The 19,246-nt window shown below is 38.3% G+C and overlaps 2 protein-coding genes across 2 annotated transcripts; both read right to left on the reverse strand.

Annotated features, from left to right (window-relative positions):
- Nucleotides 1–1,217: 1,217 nt before the first annotated feature.
- On the reverse strand, nucleotides 1,218–6,489 carry LOC142611875 (embryogenesis-associated protein EMB8-like). The gene is made up of 8 exons (XM_075784026.1): nucleotides 5,863–6,489; nucleotides 5,167–5,295; nucleotides 4,928–5,059; nucleotides 3,962–4,104; nucleotides 3,760–3,857; nucleotides 3,577–3,671; nucleotides 3,201–3,254; nucleotides 1,218–1,649 (listed from the first exon to the last, which is right to left on the reverse strand). The coding sequence occupies exons 1-8, from the start codon at nucleotides 6,310–6,312 to the stop codon at nucleotides 1,434–1,436; spliced, it is 1,317 nt and encodes a 438-aa protein (XP_075640141.1). The 5' UTR covers nucleotides 6,313–6,489; the 3' UTR covers nucleotides 1,218–1,433.
- Nucleotides 6,490–17,203: 10,714 nt separating this feature from the next.
- On the reverse strand, nucleotides 17,204–18,869 carry LOC142624083 (uncharacterized). Its single transcript, XM_075797588.1, has 3 exons — nucleotides 18,639–18,869; nucleotides 17,959–18,081; nucleotides 17,204–17,878 (listed from the first exon to the last, which is right to left on the reverse strand). Exons 1-3 carry the CDS (start codon nucleotides 18,867–18,869, stop codon nucleotides 17,204–17,206), a joined length of 1,029 nt encoding a protein of 342 aa, XP_075653703.1.
- Nucleotides 18,870–19,246: the final 377 nt, after the last annotated feature.

The following is a 19,246-nucleotide window of genomic DNA, read 5'->3' on the forward strand; positions in this document are numbered from 1 at the left end:
AAAAAAAAAAAACTCAAAATCTTCAACAAAATCCCAACCCAACAGATCAATCAATGACCACCGCTACAACCACCGCCATAAACTACAACCACAATCACCGAATCTTCCAACAAATTCCAAATCCAAAAACCTCAACAAAATAAAAACTCAAAATCTTCAACAAAACCCCAACCCAACAGATCAATCAATGACCAAACTCAACCAACCATCGATGCCAAGATCGGCGGCGAGAGCTATGGAGGACGACGTGCAAAGATTGGCGACTGCCACTAGGCAAGCATAGCTTCAAATTGGTGAGCAAAGATCGGCAAGCTTCAATCGACGAGCTAAGCTTTAGATCCTCGACGACCCCGCAGCCGGAGACAATTTGAATCGAATCGGAATCGAATCAGCGAAGGCTGTGGACAAGAGAGAGAGAGAGAGGCGCATAGAAAATGAACCAAAAAAAAAAAAACCCGAAGCGTGAAGGTGCTGGAGAAGAAAGAAGAAGAAAAAGGGAAGAGGGAGTGACAGGAGATAGGAACAGGCGGAGGAAGAAAGAAGAAAAAAAGTAAGAGAGAGAAGAAAGAAAAGTAATAAAAGAAGAGAGAAGAAATTAATAAAAAAGTTTTTTTTTTTAGCACATACCGTTCCAAAGATGGAACGGTACTATTCACGTGTGTCAAAATTTATAAGATTTAGAACACCTCATGAGAAGAGTTTTTTGGTGTTTAACGTGCCAAATGCCAGATATTTGGCATTTGACACACCTGATGGTAATGCTCTTAGCCAGTATGCTGCCTGCAATAATGCTGCTTATGTTTCTTTGTATTTTTATCTGTACTGCAGATGTTTTGGCTTCTTTCAGATTTCAGGAAGTTGCATATTGCAGCACCAGAAATCTGCATATAGCAAACATTTCCAAGCTGCATGTCAACTTTTGAAAGCTGCATATTGCAGCACTAAAAATATTTTAGCAAACACATTTCGGGATATTGTCAATGACAAGTAGTTACTATTCTAGATAAAAAGCAAAATGTTTAAATAATATACCCATATTGCAGATCAAAGGCAAACTGTTGACATCATATACAACAGCACTTGTCAACATATACCCTAGAAGACTAATTCGTTAAAACATCCTAATATACCATAATTGTCATATTGCAGTATCATTTCTAAGATATACTCTCCAAGTGAGTGACGGCACGCAAGCTGGTAAAAAATAGAACATAATATGGACAACAATATCTCTGTACTTTATTCGTTTCATTTTATTCAACATTTTCAAAATATGATCCAATGATGTTTGGGTATGCTAGGCTCCAGTTACAGTACACAACTGGAAAGAATTTTATGACATTAGTTTATTGATTGTTGTAAACAACTATGAAAGCATGATCTCTAAATGAAAATATTTTATATATATGCAAAGAATGCTAAGCATCTGCCATCTAAACTTTTAGGCTGTGCAAGCCCTCTGTACATTGCCCCACATCTACAGAATGACTACAAGATGTAATGCCTTTTAATGCTCCACTCTCTAGATGCTCAAGGTAGTCCATAACAATGGAATCAGTCCAAGAAGCCCCACGTGGAGCATCAACGCCAGCAACCCACCCTAGATGGCCACCTTTGGGTGTCACTATCAACAAACAGTTCGGATTTTCCTACAACAACAGCAATGGAGAAAAAAATAAGGGTAAAAATAGGAAACATAACCAGGAGAAAAACATCCCAAAAAAAATCGAATTATTTTAAGCGGCAGTAGCAGAAAGCTCAAACCTGGTTAGGTTCATGTGATCTAGTGAAATATCTTTTAAGCAGAACTTTCCAAAAGAATCAATGCGGAGAGAATTGTTGTATATAGCAATTAACAAGGTGACAGTCCTTAATTTTACAGGTGACAATTCAAACCCAGCATAAGTATATTTTTTCTGTTGTTCTTTTCTATCTTCCCATTTTTAAATGACTTAACCATGTTGCAAGGGGAACTTCAAATGCAGCAAACTTTAAATAGTTACACTTAATCAAAAACAGCCCATAAAACACCAGCCTTATTTCTTCCTTTTCCTTCTCTAAATCTTAACCACATGGGGCAGGCTAAATATCATATAGGAGCCTTATCAAGTTCTCCATGGCCATTTTTATCACTTCTTGTAAGTGAATAAGCCCTTCAAGGTTATTCTCCACAAACAAAAGTTGTTTTCTCAGATTTTTAAATATCGTGTTCCAGGTGTAATGAATCAAGCAGACTGACATTTGCAAGGGATGGAAGATTACTGTGGGAGAACAAATTGAATACTTGATATGCAATACAAGCTTTGAGTGCTTTTGAATGTTTATTCCAAGGAAAGGAAGCTTGTCCGTGTCAAATCGTTTAAAAATTCTTTTCGAAGTTTCGGGAATAGGGAGAGGAGGTTCCCAGAATGTTACCAAGTCAGGAAATCACCAAAATATTCACAATTTATTTACAAAACAAACAAATCCCAGCAAGTATAAACAATAATTTGGCAATATCTTATTAAGTTTTTTGGATCTTATAATCTAGTTTTGAGATGGTAGAAAGTAGGAAGTACATGGAAGAACAAAACAAATTGGGTTATATTAAATTTTGTAATCCAGATGAGATGTCATAATGGTCAATTTGATATGGACAAAAACTTGAGGCAAATTATCTAAACTAAAAGCTTTAAAGTGATTAAAATCTCAAAACCTGAAGATTTTGATTGAATTCCCAGCTGGTCAACAAAAAGATGATTAAACTACTTCTACGATTATGATATATTGTGGCTGAAAACAGGACCTAGGGGCTACATAGTATTAAGAATAAAGTAACTTTTCTAACACAGATATTTTAATAAAATAAGTCCTTACATGAAGGCACAAAGCTAGGAAAACAAGATTTTGTAGGAGAACTTAAGTCATAAGGAAAAGGCTTTGTGGCCAATGAGCTATGGCTCAAATGGCATGTCCTCCACTAGTAAGAGAAATGTGTGAGGGTGAGATCTTGGGTTCAAGACCCACTGGGAGCATATGTAATTTACCAATCAAAAAACAAAAAGGAAAAGCCTTTGTATAGTTAAGTTGATAAATTTGACAATGGCAGTTCGCCATCTTAGGAAGAAGGAACAATTGTGGCTTGAGAGATAAACATAATTTGGTATATAGGGGAATCAAATTAGTATATGGCTTAAGAGACTAAGGAGCAAGCCACAAACCTTGATATCTTCACGAGGGATTCCTCTAGATGGAGCAATTGGATCATTTGCTGCCTGCACACCACTGAACATGTAAATCTATAGCACATGCAGAAGTTCACTCAACACGATTCTTAAATTTCTCTATAATTCATGCCTCAGAAATCCATTATGATAAGTAAGCACACACAGTTCAAAGCATAGAGGGTGAGGCCATTGGTGGAATATCATGTGGGTGCACGATTTATGTATTTACCATTTTACCTATGTGTGTGTGTGTACACCAAAGATGACCAAAGTCTAAACTGAAAAAATGTGTGCTCATACAATTTGACATTGTTAGACACGGGGTTCAGGAAACATATTTTTAGAAGTGTATAAGTGGTAAAGAAATTACCTGAATGCAAAGCAAAGGTATGCGGACATGCTTTATTGTGTCTGAACTACTAGAATTGGAGTAGTAATCATCCACTGACTTGAAACCAAAAGAAACTGTGAAGTTTTAAAAGGTGCTGTAAGACCATGACATACCATTATATTTATAAACAAAATTCCACTCTCAAGTTCAAGAAACACATACCACGGGTCAGTCCTTGATCAAAATCCCTAACAGACTTTGCATTGGCAGCCAATGGGATATTGTATTCACCACCTATGTCTTCAAAGAGAAGAGCATGACTGCAAAAACAAAAGATTTAAGTTGAAACTTTCTACAAAGATAGAAATCAACTCCAAACATAAATAAGTAGCAAGAACAGAAAATCAATATAACAATGCATTACTTCTTGAAAATTTTGCAGAGAGATTTAGCAAGAGCTTTGTCATAGACATTGTTAAAGCCCTTATGGAAGTCCTCATCTGCAATGACCAAATTGAAAGGATTACACAGTGACACAGCTCCAGAAAGAGGGGAACTATGAGATTCCTGCAAGTAACACATAACAATTTAAAAAAAAAAAAAAAAACTACATAAATGAAACTGAAGCAGATATACAGTGAAGTGGAAAGAAGCAAGCAAAGAACAATCCATTCCAGGAGTGGCTCCTTACAACCAGACCAACCAGAAATATGACATCAAATTTCTTATCTAGTTTACAATATTCTTTGTGAAATGGTTTTCTACTACCCGAAACTCCTAATTGGCTTTTCCCTTGTCCTTTAGAGCCTCCAAATTGAACAGCGCTAAGTGGCATTAGTTGAACATACAATAGGGTAATATCAATGAAGGAGATAGGTTTCAAATAGTGGACAGAGAACAAGTCAAATGCACTACAAGGAAAAGAGGAAAAAAATCAGGGAGAGAGGAAAAGACAGATTGGCCTACGATTTAATGGAGAATACAGCCTTAGTTGGAGCATAATGGAGAAAAATGATTTTTGTATTTCACATGGTTGTTTGGATTTTAAGGCATTGATGATGAGTTGAGTAGAGCAGAAAACAAATAGTTTCAAAACAATCAGAATTTATCACCATATTCAATCTTTGACTCTCAACTCACAAGGTAGCATTATGCAAAATGAAGACCAAATCTACATATCTCTTCGAGTCAAAAATCACAGAATAAAATATAGAGAGGGAGACAAAGAAAGCATGAAACTTTATACAAGAATATAAAATCTTTTTTTTTTTTTTTTAGGGAAAAAAAAAAACTCAAATAGCAAACAAGAATGATTTTACAAGAATATAAAATCATTAAAAAAAAAAAACTCAGCTATACACAATGTATATGGCTTATGAGGTTATCCTACCTGACCCAAATAACGAACAAGAATGTTGGCCCCAAGAGACCAACCAACAGCATATAAATTAGCTTTTGGGTACCTAGAAGAAACATGCTCCACCACTTCATGCATGTCTCCTATAAACGAAGCTGAATAGAACTGCACCATCAGAAATATAATAAGTTAACTTTGTTAGAACTGAAAGCCTCTCAGGATTCAAAATGCATAATCAATCAAGCTGAGAGTCAAGTACTAAGGAGTACTACCTGAGGAGTGGTGACAGGGCTATCCCCACAACCTCGGCTATTGAACACCACCACACGCCAACCTTTGCTTCTTGCTCTAACCAACATGTGCCTCACGTACGAGTCCCCACTCCCTCCCGTTAAACCTGGCTGTAACCACCATCCATCCATTTCAACCGCTAAAATATATACAGAAATTGTTATCGCACACCATGAAGTGCACACACAACACTTGCAAAATGGTGTGTTCAAAACCCGATTTCAGTTATGAATTTTAATTTGGTGAAATCTTGCACAATTTTACAATTTAACTGAAATAGGTCGTGTTTTGAACCCATGATTTCAGTTGACGCGCGCACACTGTACACACTTGTGTGTGATTAACAATGCTCAAATATATATTCACATTTTTTGAATTGGTCACATGAATTATATAGTGACTTTTTTCATTTAAAAAAAATAGAAAAATTATACAATAAATAACTCTTGTAACCAAGGGCAAAACTAGCACTTAAAATCTCTCCTCCCCAACTAGCGAATTATAAATAATAATAATAATAATAACAACAACATAATAAAATGCCAAACTACTGTTTCAGTCCATGAATTATGCAAAAAGTATATAGATTGAATTGAAAGAGTGACTTGTACGCTACGTAATTAATCTATACATGAAGTTTTAAGTGTTACAATTACTAGAGTTAAGAAACGACGAACCAGTAAAATGAGTAGCGGAGAATCGGGTGGCAGCTGACGGTCGTCACCGGAGACCCAATCGAGGGCGACGGAGCCGTTATCTTTGGTACGGAGGCACTCACGGCGGAGTCTGACGTTAGGGCGGGTCCGGAAGAAGGAGGCGTAGATGGTCTCCACGTGGCGGTTCCACCCGAAGAAAGGAAACGGGTCGTACGGATTTCGGGTCAGGGTCGAGTTGAGAACTGGGAGGACTGACTCCGTTGCTCCGCCGATGATTTCCAGCGACGGATGAGCCTGAGCTTCGGGAAGGTCACTACTAGGCATTGCGGTGGTGGTGCTGCTGCTGACGTGGACGGCTGAGAATTTGTTGGTTTTGACTGTCGGGTAGAGAGAGAGAAATTGGTTTGGTGTGGATATAATTCGACTGCGATGGCGGAATGAAGAGAGAGGTGAGACTGAGGTAGTCGCCATTTGTGGGCGCGGTTTCTAAAATGTTTTTTGTTTTTGGGTTTTTGGCTGATACCGACAATTTACGCGAGTAGAGAAATATCTACCGTGTACGATAGAGCCGCGGTTTTAAATAACGAATTCCCGTTGTGGTCTCTTTAAACTGAGCAGCAATTTTTGAAACCGACGTCTGTGGATGCTGTTGTGTAGAAAGTGGTTTCAAAGTGAAATGTGGAACATGTATTATGTAGTTCACATGTATGTGGTGATACACGTGCAATTAGCACCACTTTTGGGATAGTATTAGTTTGGCAAATGGATTCATTTTTTTTGGCAAGGAGAAGAAAATGTATGACTGAATTGGACAATGTATAGGCTATGCAGCTATCTTTGTTAACTTTGCTCTTTAAAAATCGCATTAGTGAATTACCATTTTTTCTTGGATAAATTCACCTACAAATATCATCTAAAAAAAATTACCAAATACACTTGACACAAATAAATTCACAATTTTATTTCAAAATGTTGAATATGTTAGAAAAATATTATGGAGTGAATAAAAAATTGACTCCTAATATATCCACTTGAACATTATATTGAAGTTATGAGAATCCTTAAATCACATGTAGGAAATGATAAAGAATATGAGTTTTGGTTTGGATATTGGGTTGGGCTTTAGACGTGTGGATTGGGCCCACTTATCCAATTAATAATAATATTTTATTTTATTTTATTTTTTGAGTTAGTAAGTCTGTATATAGCAGTTATTTTTGAAACAGTGTGTCTGTTCAGTAACGTATATTTTTATAGTCCCTCATTCATGAAAAACAACTTTTTGAGAAATTCTCCCAGAGAGAAAATATTTTGTGCATTCATTTGAGTCAAAGAGAGAGAAAGAGCCATAGAGTAGTTTGCATAGCGCAGATCTTGCGTGCTTCTTCTCCTACTGTAGATTATTTTATCCTGGGAGGCAGATGTTTGTGAGTCACAAAGCACCACAGATTGTGTGAGGGGCGAAATCTGTTTTAAGGAGATTGTGTCAAAGCCAAGACTTAATTTGAATCATTCATCCTTCACGCATTTGGTCTATGGGTTTTTAATTTTTTGCAGATTTTTTCTTATATATACAGTATTTATTTATTACTTTTGTCTATGACATCAATTTGTATTATTGCTTGTATTTAGATTTGTATGTTGTTTCTTTTTTCTTTATCACAAAAGTAAATTATTGAAATATTCTCAACAAAATCAATGGTTCATGATATGTCTATTTGAAAATGATCTTACTTTAATTACAACTTATCACTTTAATGAATTGTGAAAAAAAAAATTATAGAACATTTTGTGTCCATTGCATTACTCATTCACCTACCCAACTAGATAAGAATGATAAGTCGATTACCCACCAACCACCCATAATTCAAAAATCTTTGAAGAATCACCCCTTTTATACAATAGATGGATTTTCTCAATGTTTATGTTGTGTTTGGATAAAGAAATTTGAGTTGAATTTTTGCTTCCTAGGTTATAGTTTGTAAATCTCAAATTTTGATTTTAGTTGTTTGACTTAACAAGAAAGGCATTCAAAATTTCAAAGGACTTTTGAATTTGGGATTTTTAAGCATTCAAATTCCATGAGAGAATATGTCATTTGCGAATTCTTCCAAGATTACTACTCTTCATAGTATCACCAATGCTACTATCACTACACCGCTAATGTCGTTATTGTCATTATTGTTAGGGTAGAATATACTACCCTACCCTGAGGTTTAGAGTAATGTCAAACACATCCAAAACTTCTTAAAAATAACCAATTTGGTCCTTGAAGACAAACGGCAAGTTACACCATTTGTGCCCTCTGACCCAATCTTTTTTTTTAATATCTTTTCTCCTTTCTTTATTCTTATCCTCAGCCGTTAACACCACACCTCCACACACCTAGTCCTCTCTCTATCTCTTGTTTCTTTTCTTTTTGCTTTATTTCTCACTTGATTTTCTCTTTTTCTTTCTATTTTCTTTTCCTCCCATCTCTCTATTTTGTTGATGGAAATCCATTGATGTTGGCTGGTGGGTCAACAGTTTTCGATAGGATGACTAGATTTGGCTTTAACAGCAATATTGTGGTGAAATTTTGGACCTTGGTTGATGTGATTGGGTTAAGGTCATTCGGGTTTTCATTGGTTTCTTTGTGAAGGAGATGAAGTTGGCTTGTCCTTTTGATTTTGTTGGCTACTAAATTAGGAATGAAGAAGATTTATGGGTTTTACTTTTAATTTTCTTGGTTGCCAAACACAGGATGGGTAAGATCTATGTGACTTTTCTTTGGATTTTCTTGGCTAAAATTATTAATGATTTTATTTTAAGAAAAAATATAAGAAAATCGTTTGTGTGGTGTTGATGAAACATGAAATGGTGTGGTGTTAATGTGCCACTTGTTTGTTGTCTTTGTAGTCTTCCTTCAGAAATCCCAAGTAACTTTGCACCAGGAGAGAATGCACAAATGGTCTTATACACCGTTAATGTTTAAAGAAGTTTTGAAGTTTTGGATGTTTTTGACATTATCCCAAATCTCAGGGTAGGTCATTGTATTTTACCCATATTATTATCATTGCCATTTTTGTTGCCACCACTACAATCTCATTGTTAGGGATGTGCAACCAACCCGTCAATTTGCTAAAATCGATCTGATCCAATACGATTGGTTTTTAGGGGTTGGTGGGTTGGGTTGGGTTATGATTTATTTTTTTTCAGTGGGTTAGGTTGGGTTTGGATCATAAGATTCTCAAATCCATCTAATCCGACCCGGTCCGCCTATATTTAATATATATTTAATTTTAAAAAATATATTTGTGGGAACTCGAGGACCGAAGATTGGAAGCACCACTGTAGCCTTCAGTTGTTCCTCATGAAGAACCATCCATGGCCCGAGGAGTGAGGTTGCCCGAGGAGAGAATGGCAAGTGACAGAGCGTCCTTGGAGGATATAAGAAGTGAAGGTGGGTGCCTTAGGGTATGAACAAGATACTTGTGGGAGGTTTCTTGTAAAGTCACACCTACTCCTCCGCATTAAATGGTTGGCAATAGCTTTATTAGCTGCATTAATGAGAAAGTGACCTGAACAGTAGTTCTACAGTTCAGTAGCTCCTTCCACCACCTTCACCAGAAGTCTAGTGTGACAAGTGTCATAAAGGGATTTAGGAGGATTGAAGATGGAGGGTTATGATGCAAGAAATCATGGAGTATATAAAGGAAAGAGACTCTCAGATAAAGGGGATCCAGGGAAAATCAAGGAAAAGATATTAGAGTTAGAACTGTAATTGAGAGAATAAGAGTGAACGGTGTATGTAACAGCCCAAGAATATTTTCCTCGGGACTGCTTGTAAAGACCCATCTACACATTTAAATCTTAGACTTTTGTCTCCTCCTTCTCTATCTTTGTCCTCGGGCGAAGCCTAACTTGTTCATCCCACTCTCTTTACAAATATTTATTGATTTGGGCCAGGTTTGGGAACATCAATCTCACTGTCCTAAGTGGACTTGGGCGACCAAGATTTCGTGCCCTTACAATATTTAATAATATATTATATAATCTTGTTATTTACTTTTTTGCCCCTCTTTCTAAATAAAATCCAACCCTAAGCTCTCCTCATATAGTTTATATTGGTTCAATGTTATGCTCAAGATTATTTGGTTATAAATTTGCTCTTAATTTTGGTAGTGTTGTTTTAATGCTCAATTTAATAATAATAATAACAATAATAATAATAATAGTAGTAGTAGTAGTAGTAGTAGTAGTAATTAAACAAAAATTGACTAATCCATTGGTCCAACCCAATCTATGTGGATTAGGTTGGATTTTTTTAACCCACCATAGTGGGTTGGGTTGAAAAATTAAACTCATCAACCTGACCGTGCACACCCCTACTCATTGTCCTCATCACCACCACCTTTAACGTCACGATACATCATGGTGCCATTAACATAATTTTTTTTAACTAATATAATGCTCTAATTCTTTAATGTATATTAATTCATCCCAATAATGAACATTTAAATTTAAATTTAAATCACATCAGTTCGAAAATTCTAAGATTGTTTTTTTCAAACTCTTTATGTAAAGTCCAAAAGACAGTATAAAAGTAATCCTAATACAATATGTACTTGGGATCATATCTTATAAAATGGGAATTACTTGCTCAGAATCCTTGGATTTCCCTTGGGACGATAAAGTAAAAAAAAAAAATTAATTGCACTTAAAAAGTTCTAATCTTCAAAATAAAAATTTGCCTACAGTAGAAGAATTAATACATTATTTCTGATAGTGTCCCAAAGATGACAAATTACCAATATTAGTATTCCTTTTTTTCTTTTTTGTTGGAAGCCAATATTAGTATTCCAAAGACTAAAAATGAAGTTGATGATGCAAGAAATCAATAATTGAGCTCCTCGTCGTAGTGGATGGATGAAGCTATGATTGGGGTCGTCTTTGTTGGAGGAAAACCAGCAAAATGAATTGGGTGGAAGAGTAACACGCCGGTATGGTGTTAGCCAAACCGCCTCCAATGCTTAAGTCAGTAAGGGAGAAAGGTTTTAGAAAGAATTGACTGGAGAATGATTTTCGTAGAGTATTTTTTGTGTACCTTTAACTTTTGTTGCTTTCTCTTTTATAGTGGTGTGCCTCATTAATGGGTAATGAATAGCTGTATTTATGCTCAACAGCTATTGCGTTACAAAATCCTTGTCTAAAGTTCACAGCTCATATTGTAACCGTTGCTCCATTCGTTACGTTTTGTCATTACTGAGCGTAATAAATACGTACCGTCTTCTCTTGGTTAATGACGATCTTAGCTAAATGACGGTCATAACTTTCTGACTCACTAGCCTTGTTTGAGTTTCGTCTGTTAGACGAGATGAAAACATAGCCACTAGACACTTCGTATTCCGTGTAAGGCGCATTTATGACGAGTTGATGTTTGATTTGTTGATGGCCATGTGTATGGTTAGGATTCGTCTGACGTGCAGATGTTTCTCGATTTTCCCACGCGTGTTTCGGCCACTTATTTCGCATTTTTCCCTCATGTTTCCTTTCCTCTGTAATCTTTCCTTGTTCAGTTTTCATTTTATGGTTTATTTTTTCTTCAAGCTTCCTTTTTCTGTTTTGTGTTCCCTGGTAAGTTCTTCGTGCTCCTATCTCTTTTTCTGTTCTTCCATGGTAGATTATTCTTTTGTTAGGGTTGATTGTCCTTCAGTAGCCTTTCTTTTTGCTCGCCAAGGTTGTCTGCTTGAGGTTGTGGAAGGAGAGTGTCTTGAATGGGTTGGCTTCTTTGTGGGGGAGGACTGTTAGTATAGGTTTGTCCTTTCCTTTCTATTTCCTCTAGCTTCTTGTTCTACCAATGTAGCTAGGTTTCTAAAAATGTCTGGGGAGGTTAGGTCCAGTGAGTTGGAAATGGGTTTATCCTCGTCAGATGACCGCGAGGTTCCTGAGGTTACTTCCCCTTCCACCCCTTACAAAGCTTGGAACATCCCCCGTGCCCTCTTAGAGAAAGATAAGAAGAGGATCAGGGATAGGTTTCAATTTCCTGACTCAGTTAAGATCAGGATTTCCAGTGACGAGGATAGGGCCTATCACTCTTACGCTGATGAAGTCTGTTTCTACGAGGCAGATTTCACTAGTGGTCTTCATCTTCCCGTTCATCCTTTCGTTAGGGAACTTTTTGCGTACTTGCATTTTGGTCCGGCATAGTTAGTGGCGGATCGTCATTTCTTGTATAGTGGTGTGGATGTCTGCCAATGACGAGGAGGTCATCTAGAAAGATGAATTTCTTCATTTTTACCGTCTGAGAAAGTCCAAAGATCCTGGCTACTATAAGTTTAAGTCGTGGGATAGGGCTTCTAGGTTAGTACTTGGCTATCCCTCTTCCCTCCGAAATTGGTAACCAAATTTCTTTTTTGTCTTTGGAAATGGTTGGGAGTTTGTCCCTGGTGAGGACCTGGACAATGCCTTCAAGTTTTTTCGTAGTTAGGGAATTCCTGTGTCTGGTGTGTCTTTCTCATCTGTTCTTGCTTTTTTTTTTTTGGCTCTTTGTTGGTGATGATGACGTATAATATACATGTTTTTCCAGTTTCTCAATGCCCTCGTCTGAAGAAAAGATACCACGTCCGTGTTGAGAAGGTGAAGGAGTATTTGAAGACTGTCAAAGACTTTGATGAACTCATCTCTCCCCAATAGTTGTTCCTCCATTTCTTAGGTCCGAAACCTTCTACTAAGGTTCGGAGAAATCTCAAAGTTGTGAAGAAGAGTGAGTGTTCCATCTTCTTTTCTCCCTTGAAATCTTGAACCCCCTCTTTTTTTTATAGTTTCTCATTCCTTTCAGGAATGACGACCAAATTTAGCAAGCAAAAATTAGTTGAAGCCCAAGAGAAGAAGGCCAAAGGCGGCCTCGTCAGTGGCCTCCTATCCAAGAACGTTCGAAGGGAGGTGATGCCTCAAAAGATGATCCTGTCATGACTCCTCCTCCTGCCTATTCGCCTGCCAAGTGTCCTGCCTCCCCAACCTCGTATTTGGAGGTGATTGCCTCAGGGGAAGAAACGAAGAAAAAGAAGAAGGTGGTTGGCAAGACTTTTCTCATAACTTTCTGGGACAATGCTAACACCGTTGCTTTAAAGGCTTATGAGGTGCTCTTTATGGACGACCTAAGTCCTTTGATGGTGAAGTCATCCAGCAAGGTGATGTCGTCTCATATCCAGAAGCTTGTACAGGTATAGGTTGATAATGTAGGTTGTCTTTCCTCTTTTTTCTTTACTTTTCTTTTGCTAAGAGAGGTTTTTTGTAGGCTCTGGGGGAGTCCCTGTTCATTTCTAGGAAGTTTCTAGACTTGGAGAAGAGGGTGGCCGCGTCTGAACCTATGATGAAATCCCTTTCTGCTGAGTATGAAACGCTCAAGAACAAGGTTGTCATTCTTACTGTCGAACCCGAAAATGACAAGGAACGTGCAGTAGCCTTGGAGAAGAGCTTACATGTGGAGAAGGACTTTTACAAATTAAAGGACAAGCAAATTGGTGATCTGGAGTTAAAGTTGCAGAAAGTTGGGGCCACGGCGGTGTAGGAATTCAAGGACCCCGATCCTTACTTAGACGAGCTGTGCGGACATTACGTGGAGGGCTTTGAACTTTTTAGGAGATGGATGGCCAAGTATCACTCGGATTTGGACCTCTCTGGCCTCGTCATGGATGAAGTTAAGAAGAAACTGCTAGCTGATCGTCCCTCCGGGGTTATAGCTAAGAATGTGATGGGAGAAGCTGCAACCACAGCCAAGGTAACAGAAGAGGCCGCGACAACAACTCCTGCAAATCTTGTCCCTGACAAATAGTAACTTATATTTTTTCTTTCCAGTTCTTTTTTTTTATAAGATAAAAAACAATATCTTTCATGGGCTCATTGTTTTGAGCAATTGAACAATTTCTTTGGGCCCATGTGTTTTGGGCATGCATTTCCTTACTGACAATAACAACTTTTCTTATGAATTGCTGACATGTAGTTTTTTTTATAAATAAATCTTTGCTGTGTTCGTATGACGATTGTGGTTGTGTTTGGGATACCTTCATGCTTTAGTTGTGTTTGAACCAATTTCATGCTTTCATTAAGTCATGTTTGAATGGTAACAGCTTTTTTACATTCAGCCGTGTTTGGACAGCTTTTTGTTAAGTCACATTTGAATGATGATTTCAGTGTTTAAACAACTTTTTATGTTTAGCTGTGTTTGAATAACTTTCTATTGAGTCATGTTTGAATGACGATGTTAGTTGTGTTTCAACAACTTTTTACGTTTAGCTGTGTTTGAACAACTATGTTTAGTTGTGTTTGAATAGCTTTTTATTGAGTAATGTTTGAATGACGATGTTGCGCTGTGTATACGACTTAAAGTCAAGCTACTAGAGCATCTTTAGGTTAACCATTTTTTTTTCGTTCGTGTTTGAATGACGATCATAATAGTTGTGTTTAAACAACTTTTGATTTAGTCAACTTTGGTAGTTGTGTATTGACAACTTTGATGGCTATGACAATGTTGGCTATGTATAAACAACTCTTGATTTGGAGTGATAATGATGGAGATTCTTGGGACATCTCCCAAGAATGATCTCCTAAATATTCACGCTATTAATGGTATATAACTCACAGATAATTATTGATAAATACGCATGGATAATGCTCTTTGTGTTTTATTGATCTATGCATGACGAAAGTAATAACTGACGTACATATTGAGATGAAGATTGGGCAACTTGAAATGTAAGAGATTGCTTACTGGTAGTACTTCTTCAAATGTTCTATATTCCATGGTCGAGGCAGTTCCAGGCCGTCTAAAGACTTTAGGTAGTAGGAGCCTTCTTTGGAGTGACGTATTACTTCGTAAGGGCCTTCCCAGTTGGTCCCAGTTTTCCTTGGGATGGGTCCTTCGTTGCCTGTGACGTTTTCCTGAGGATGAGGTCTATTGTGTTGAACCTTCTTACTTTGACCTTTCCGTTGTAGTACCTGGCCATTGCTTCCATATGTTTGGCCATTCGCTTCATGGCCTCCTCTCTGACTTCATCAATCAGATCTAAGTTGTTGTTAAGCTCCTGTTGGTTCTTCTAACATTCATAAGTTTTGACTCAGAAGCTCGTCAATCCCACTTCCACTGGTATGATGGCCTTAGTGCCAAATGTCAGTCTGAATGGCGTTTCTCCTATTGGAACTCTTGTGGTCGTGTATGCCTAAAGGACGTTTGGTAGTTCTTCAGACCATGCCCCCTCAAGCCGAGTTTTGATAATTTTGAGCAGGCTTCTGTTCATCACTTCTGTCTGACCATTAGCTTGAGGATGTCTTGGAGAAGAGTAGTGGTTCTTGATTCCTAAGTCTTGACAAATTTTTTGAAACTTGGGATTATCGAACTACTTTCTATTGTTTGATATTATGACACGTGGGACTCCAAACCTCTAGATGATGTTTTTCCACACAAAGCTGGTGATTTTAGCCTTTGTTATCGTTGCTACTGGTTTTTCTTCTACCCATTTGTGAAGTAATCAACTCCAACGATCAAAAATTTGAGTTGCTTCTTCCCCAAAGGGAATGGGCCCATAATGTCAATCCCCCATTGGGTGAAGGGCCATGGCGAAGATATGGTTGTCATCATCTCTCTTGGTCTTGGTCTTGTTCGAACAATAGTATCCTGGTCTGAGTGTCTTTCCTTCTAAAGACCTTGCTTCGACATGATTTCCACAAATTCCTTAGTGCATCTTGCAGAGCACATAATCCGCTTCTTCTAAGTTAGCACATCTTATGTATCGGAGTGAATAATCTCGTATGAACTGTATATCGTCAATAATGACAAAGCAGGCTACTCAAATTTGTATCTTCCTTGCCTTTGTTTTATCTTTTGGGAGTCATCCTTCTTTCAAATACCGGGCGATGGGAGTCATCCACTCATCTTGCTCTTTTATCTTCAGAACCTGCTCACCTTCTGTGCTTGGTCGCCCCCTTATCTCTATACATAGCTCGGAGGGCACATTATAGTCATCTGACGAGGCCAATTTGGCTAGGAAGTCAGCTTCTGCGTTTTTGGCCCGAGGGATTTGCACAAAGTCTAGGCTATCAAAGTGTTGCGAGAGTTGTTGGGCGATTTTCGGATACTTCTGCATTTTCTCTTCTTTGGCTTCATAATCTTCCTTTGCCTGTTCAATTATGAGTTGAGAATCAGCTTGGAAGATAAGATTCTTTGCTCCGAGAGCTTTTGCTAGACTTAATCATTTTAGCAAAACTTCGTACTCAGCCTAATTATTCGTTGCAGAGAATTCTAGTCTGACTACATACTTCAATATTTCTTTTTCTGAAGATATGAACACTACTCCTGCCCCTCCTACTTTCTTCGTAGCAGATCCATTTGTTTGAACCGTCCATGTTTCCATGGGGAGTTCTTCTTCCTTGTAGAGGTAGGTGAATTCTGCAATGAAATCCGTCAATACTTGGGCTTTGATTGCTGCTTGATGCTGATATTTGATGTCAAATTGGCCCAATTCAATTGCTCATTGGATGAGTCATTCTGCTACATTTATCTTGTTCATCGTCTTTCTTATTGGTTGGTCTGTCACGATGGAGTACACTTGGAAGTAAGGACGGAGTTTCCTGGAAGCGACCACCAATGCAAAAGCTATCTTTTCCATCCTTGGGTAATTTGCCTCTGCTCCCTGGAATGCTTGGCTAGTATAGTAGACCGGCTTCTAAACGTTTTCTTCTTCTCTAATCAGTGTCGAACTTACTGCAGTGTTAGACACTACTAAGTAGAGGTACAGTTCTTCTCCCATCACGGAGGGATTTAGTAATGGTGGCTTCGTCAGATACTCTTTTAATTTTGCAAGGGTTTCTTGGCATTCGTCAGTCCACTAAAAGACCTTTTTCAAGACCTTGAAGAATGGCATGCACTTATCCGTTGCCTGGAAATGAATCTGTTTAGAGCTGCAACCTTTCCTGTCAAGCTCTGAACTTCCTTCACTGTTTTTGGTGATTTGAGCTCAATTATTGCCTTTACTTTGTCTGGATTTGCCTCTATGCCTAGTTGGGACACCATGAATCCCAAGAATTTTCCTAAAGAAACAGCAAAAACACACTTTGCAGGGTTTAATTTCATATTGTACTCACGTAGTGTGCTGAAGGTTTCTTTCAAGTCGTCCAAGTGGTTGGCTTCGTCCTTACTTTTCACTAGCATATCGTCTATGTATACTTCCACATTCCTTCCGATTTGGTGAGAGAACATGCGGTTCACCAATCTTTGGTATGTGGCCTCTGCGTTCTTCAATCCAAAGGGCATAACTTTGTAGCTATACAACCCTTGGCTGGTGACGAACGAGGTCTTCTCTTGATCTTCTTCTTCCATGAGGATCTAGTTGTATCTAGAAAATGCGTTCGTGAAACTTAAGAGCTTGTATCCAGCTGTTGAGTCTACCAGTTGATCAATCCTTGACAAGGGGAAGCTATCCTTCGAGCAAGCCTGATTCAAGTCTATGAAATCAACATACATTCTCCATTTGTCATTGCTCTTTTTTACCATTACCATGTTTGCTAGACAATCTGGGTAGAAGACTTCCTTGATGAAACCAGCTTCTAGTAACTTCTTTACTTCTTCAGTTACTACTCTGTTGCGCTCTAGTGCAAATATTCTCCTCTTATGCTGCACAGGTTTGCATTCTGGATTAATGTTGAGACGATGCTGTATGATCTTCCTATCAATCCCTGGCATATCCTCGTGCTTCCACACGAACACATCTTGGTTTGCCCTCAAGAGGGAAACCATCTTCTCTTTTTCTCGAGTCGAAAGTGCTAATCCTATCTTTAATACTTTTGACAAATCTCCTAGGATGACCTCAACTTCTTGTAGTGTTTCTGATGGTTCGAAGATGGGCTCTGGTTCATTAATTACATATGTGTGGTTCTCCCTAGATGCTAAGGCAGTTTGGTAGCACTCTTTTGCCAGAACTTGATCTCCTTTGATTTCTCCTACCCATGGGTTGTTGGAAATTTCACTTTCAAGTAATATATTGATGTCGCTACTCTTAGCCTGTTAAGTGCAGGTCTTCCCAAGATGATGTTATACGTTGAAGGGTAGTCAACTATGAGGAAATTAATTTCCTTAGTAACCTGTGCTGGGTAAATGCCTGCAGTTATTGTTAGAGTGATGATGCCCCTAGGGACAATTCTATCCCCAGTGAAGCTCACCAGAGGAGAGGTGAAAGGCCTGATCCTTTTCTTATCCATTTTCATCTGCTGAAACGTAGGTAAGTAAATGATATTTGCTGAGCTTTCGTTGTCTATGAGTACCCGGTGGATGTTGAATTCTTCTACTCTGAGCATGATTACTAGTGGATCATCATGGGGTTGTCTAATGCTACGACTGTCTCTTTCTAAAAAGATGATATCAGGTTCGTCATTCCTAGGCATCTTCACTGGAGGGAGCCGTAAATGGACACTATTTGTTTCTTTCTCATCGGCTTTTTTCAAGGACTTCAGCGTTCCATCTGCCGTCAATCCTCCTGAGATTGTCTTTATCTCCCTTGCAAGAGATTTGCTATCTCCTACTTCTCAATTTTTGTCTTCATCGTCCTTCCGTTAATACTTGTAGGGCTCCATTTTCCTAACATACTTCTGTAACTTTCCTTGCCAGATTAAAGTCTCCACCTAGTCTTTTAAATGTCTACACTTATTGATAGGATGCCCATGGTCCTAGTGGAATCTACAGTACTTGTTCTTGCCTCATCTTTCGGCTCACTGATTGGCTTCGGCCATTGCAGGGAAGAATCGTTCCTTATCTACATCAGTACTTGCTCAATTGGCATTATTAGAGGGGTAAAGTTAGTGAACTTTGGCCTCCTATTCGGAAGTTCCTTTTTTTTTTTTCCTGTGGTCTGCTCAACACTTCGTGTCTCCTTCTTCTTATTGCGATTATTGCTTGTTCCTTCGTCTCTCTTCCTTTTTCCTTTCATTTCCTTTGCAAGCACCGCATCTTTTGCATTCATGTACTTCTGAGCTTTTCGAAGCAATTTTGCGACCATTTTTGGTGGGCTTTTGGTGATTGAGAAGAAAAAACCCCCGAGTAGCAACCCTGCTTGGAAAGTTGTTAGGATGACTTGATCTTCAGCTTCATCTACCCACAGTAGCTCCTTATTGAATCGGGTCACGTACTGTCTTAGTGATTCTCCTTCTACCTATTGAATGTTGAGGAGATGACCAGTTGGCTTCTTGTGTCTTTGCCCACCAATGAAATGACGAACAAAAGCCTTGCTGAGTTGTTCAAAATTTGCAATAGTTCTTGGGGGTATCTTGCTGAACCATACTCTGGCTGCTCCTTTCAGCTTCGTTGGGAATGCCCTGCACATCACCTTATTTGGGGTCATTTGCAACAGTATCAGTGTCTTGAATGATTCAATGT

The sequence above is a fragment of the Castanea sativa genome, chromosome 1 (genome assembly GCF_040712315.1).
Source record: "Castanea sativa cultivar Marrone di Chiusa Pesio chromosome 1, ASM4071231v1".
Classification (NCBI taxonomy): Eukaryota; Viridiplantae; Streptophyta; class Magnoliopsida; order Fagales; family Fagaceae; genus Castanea; species Castanea sativa.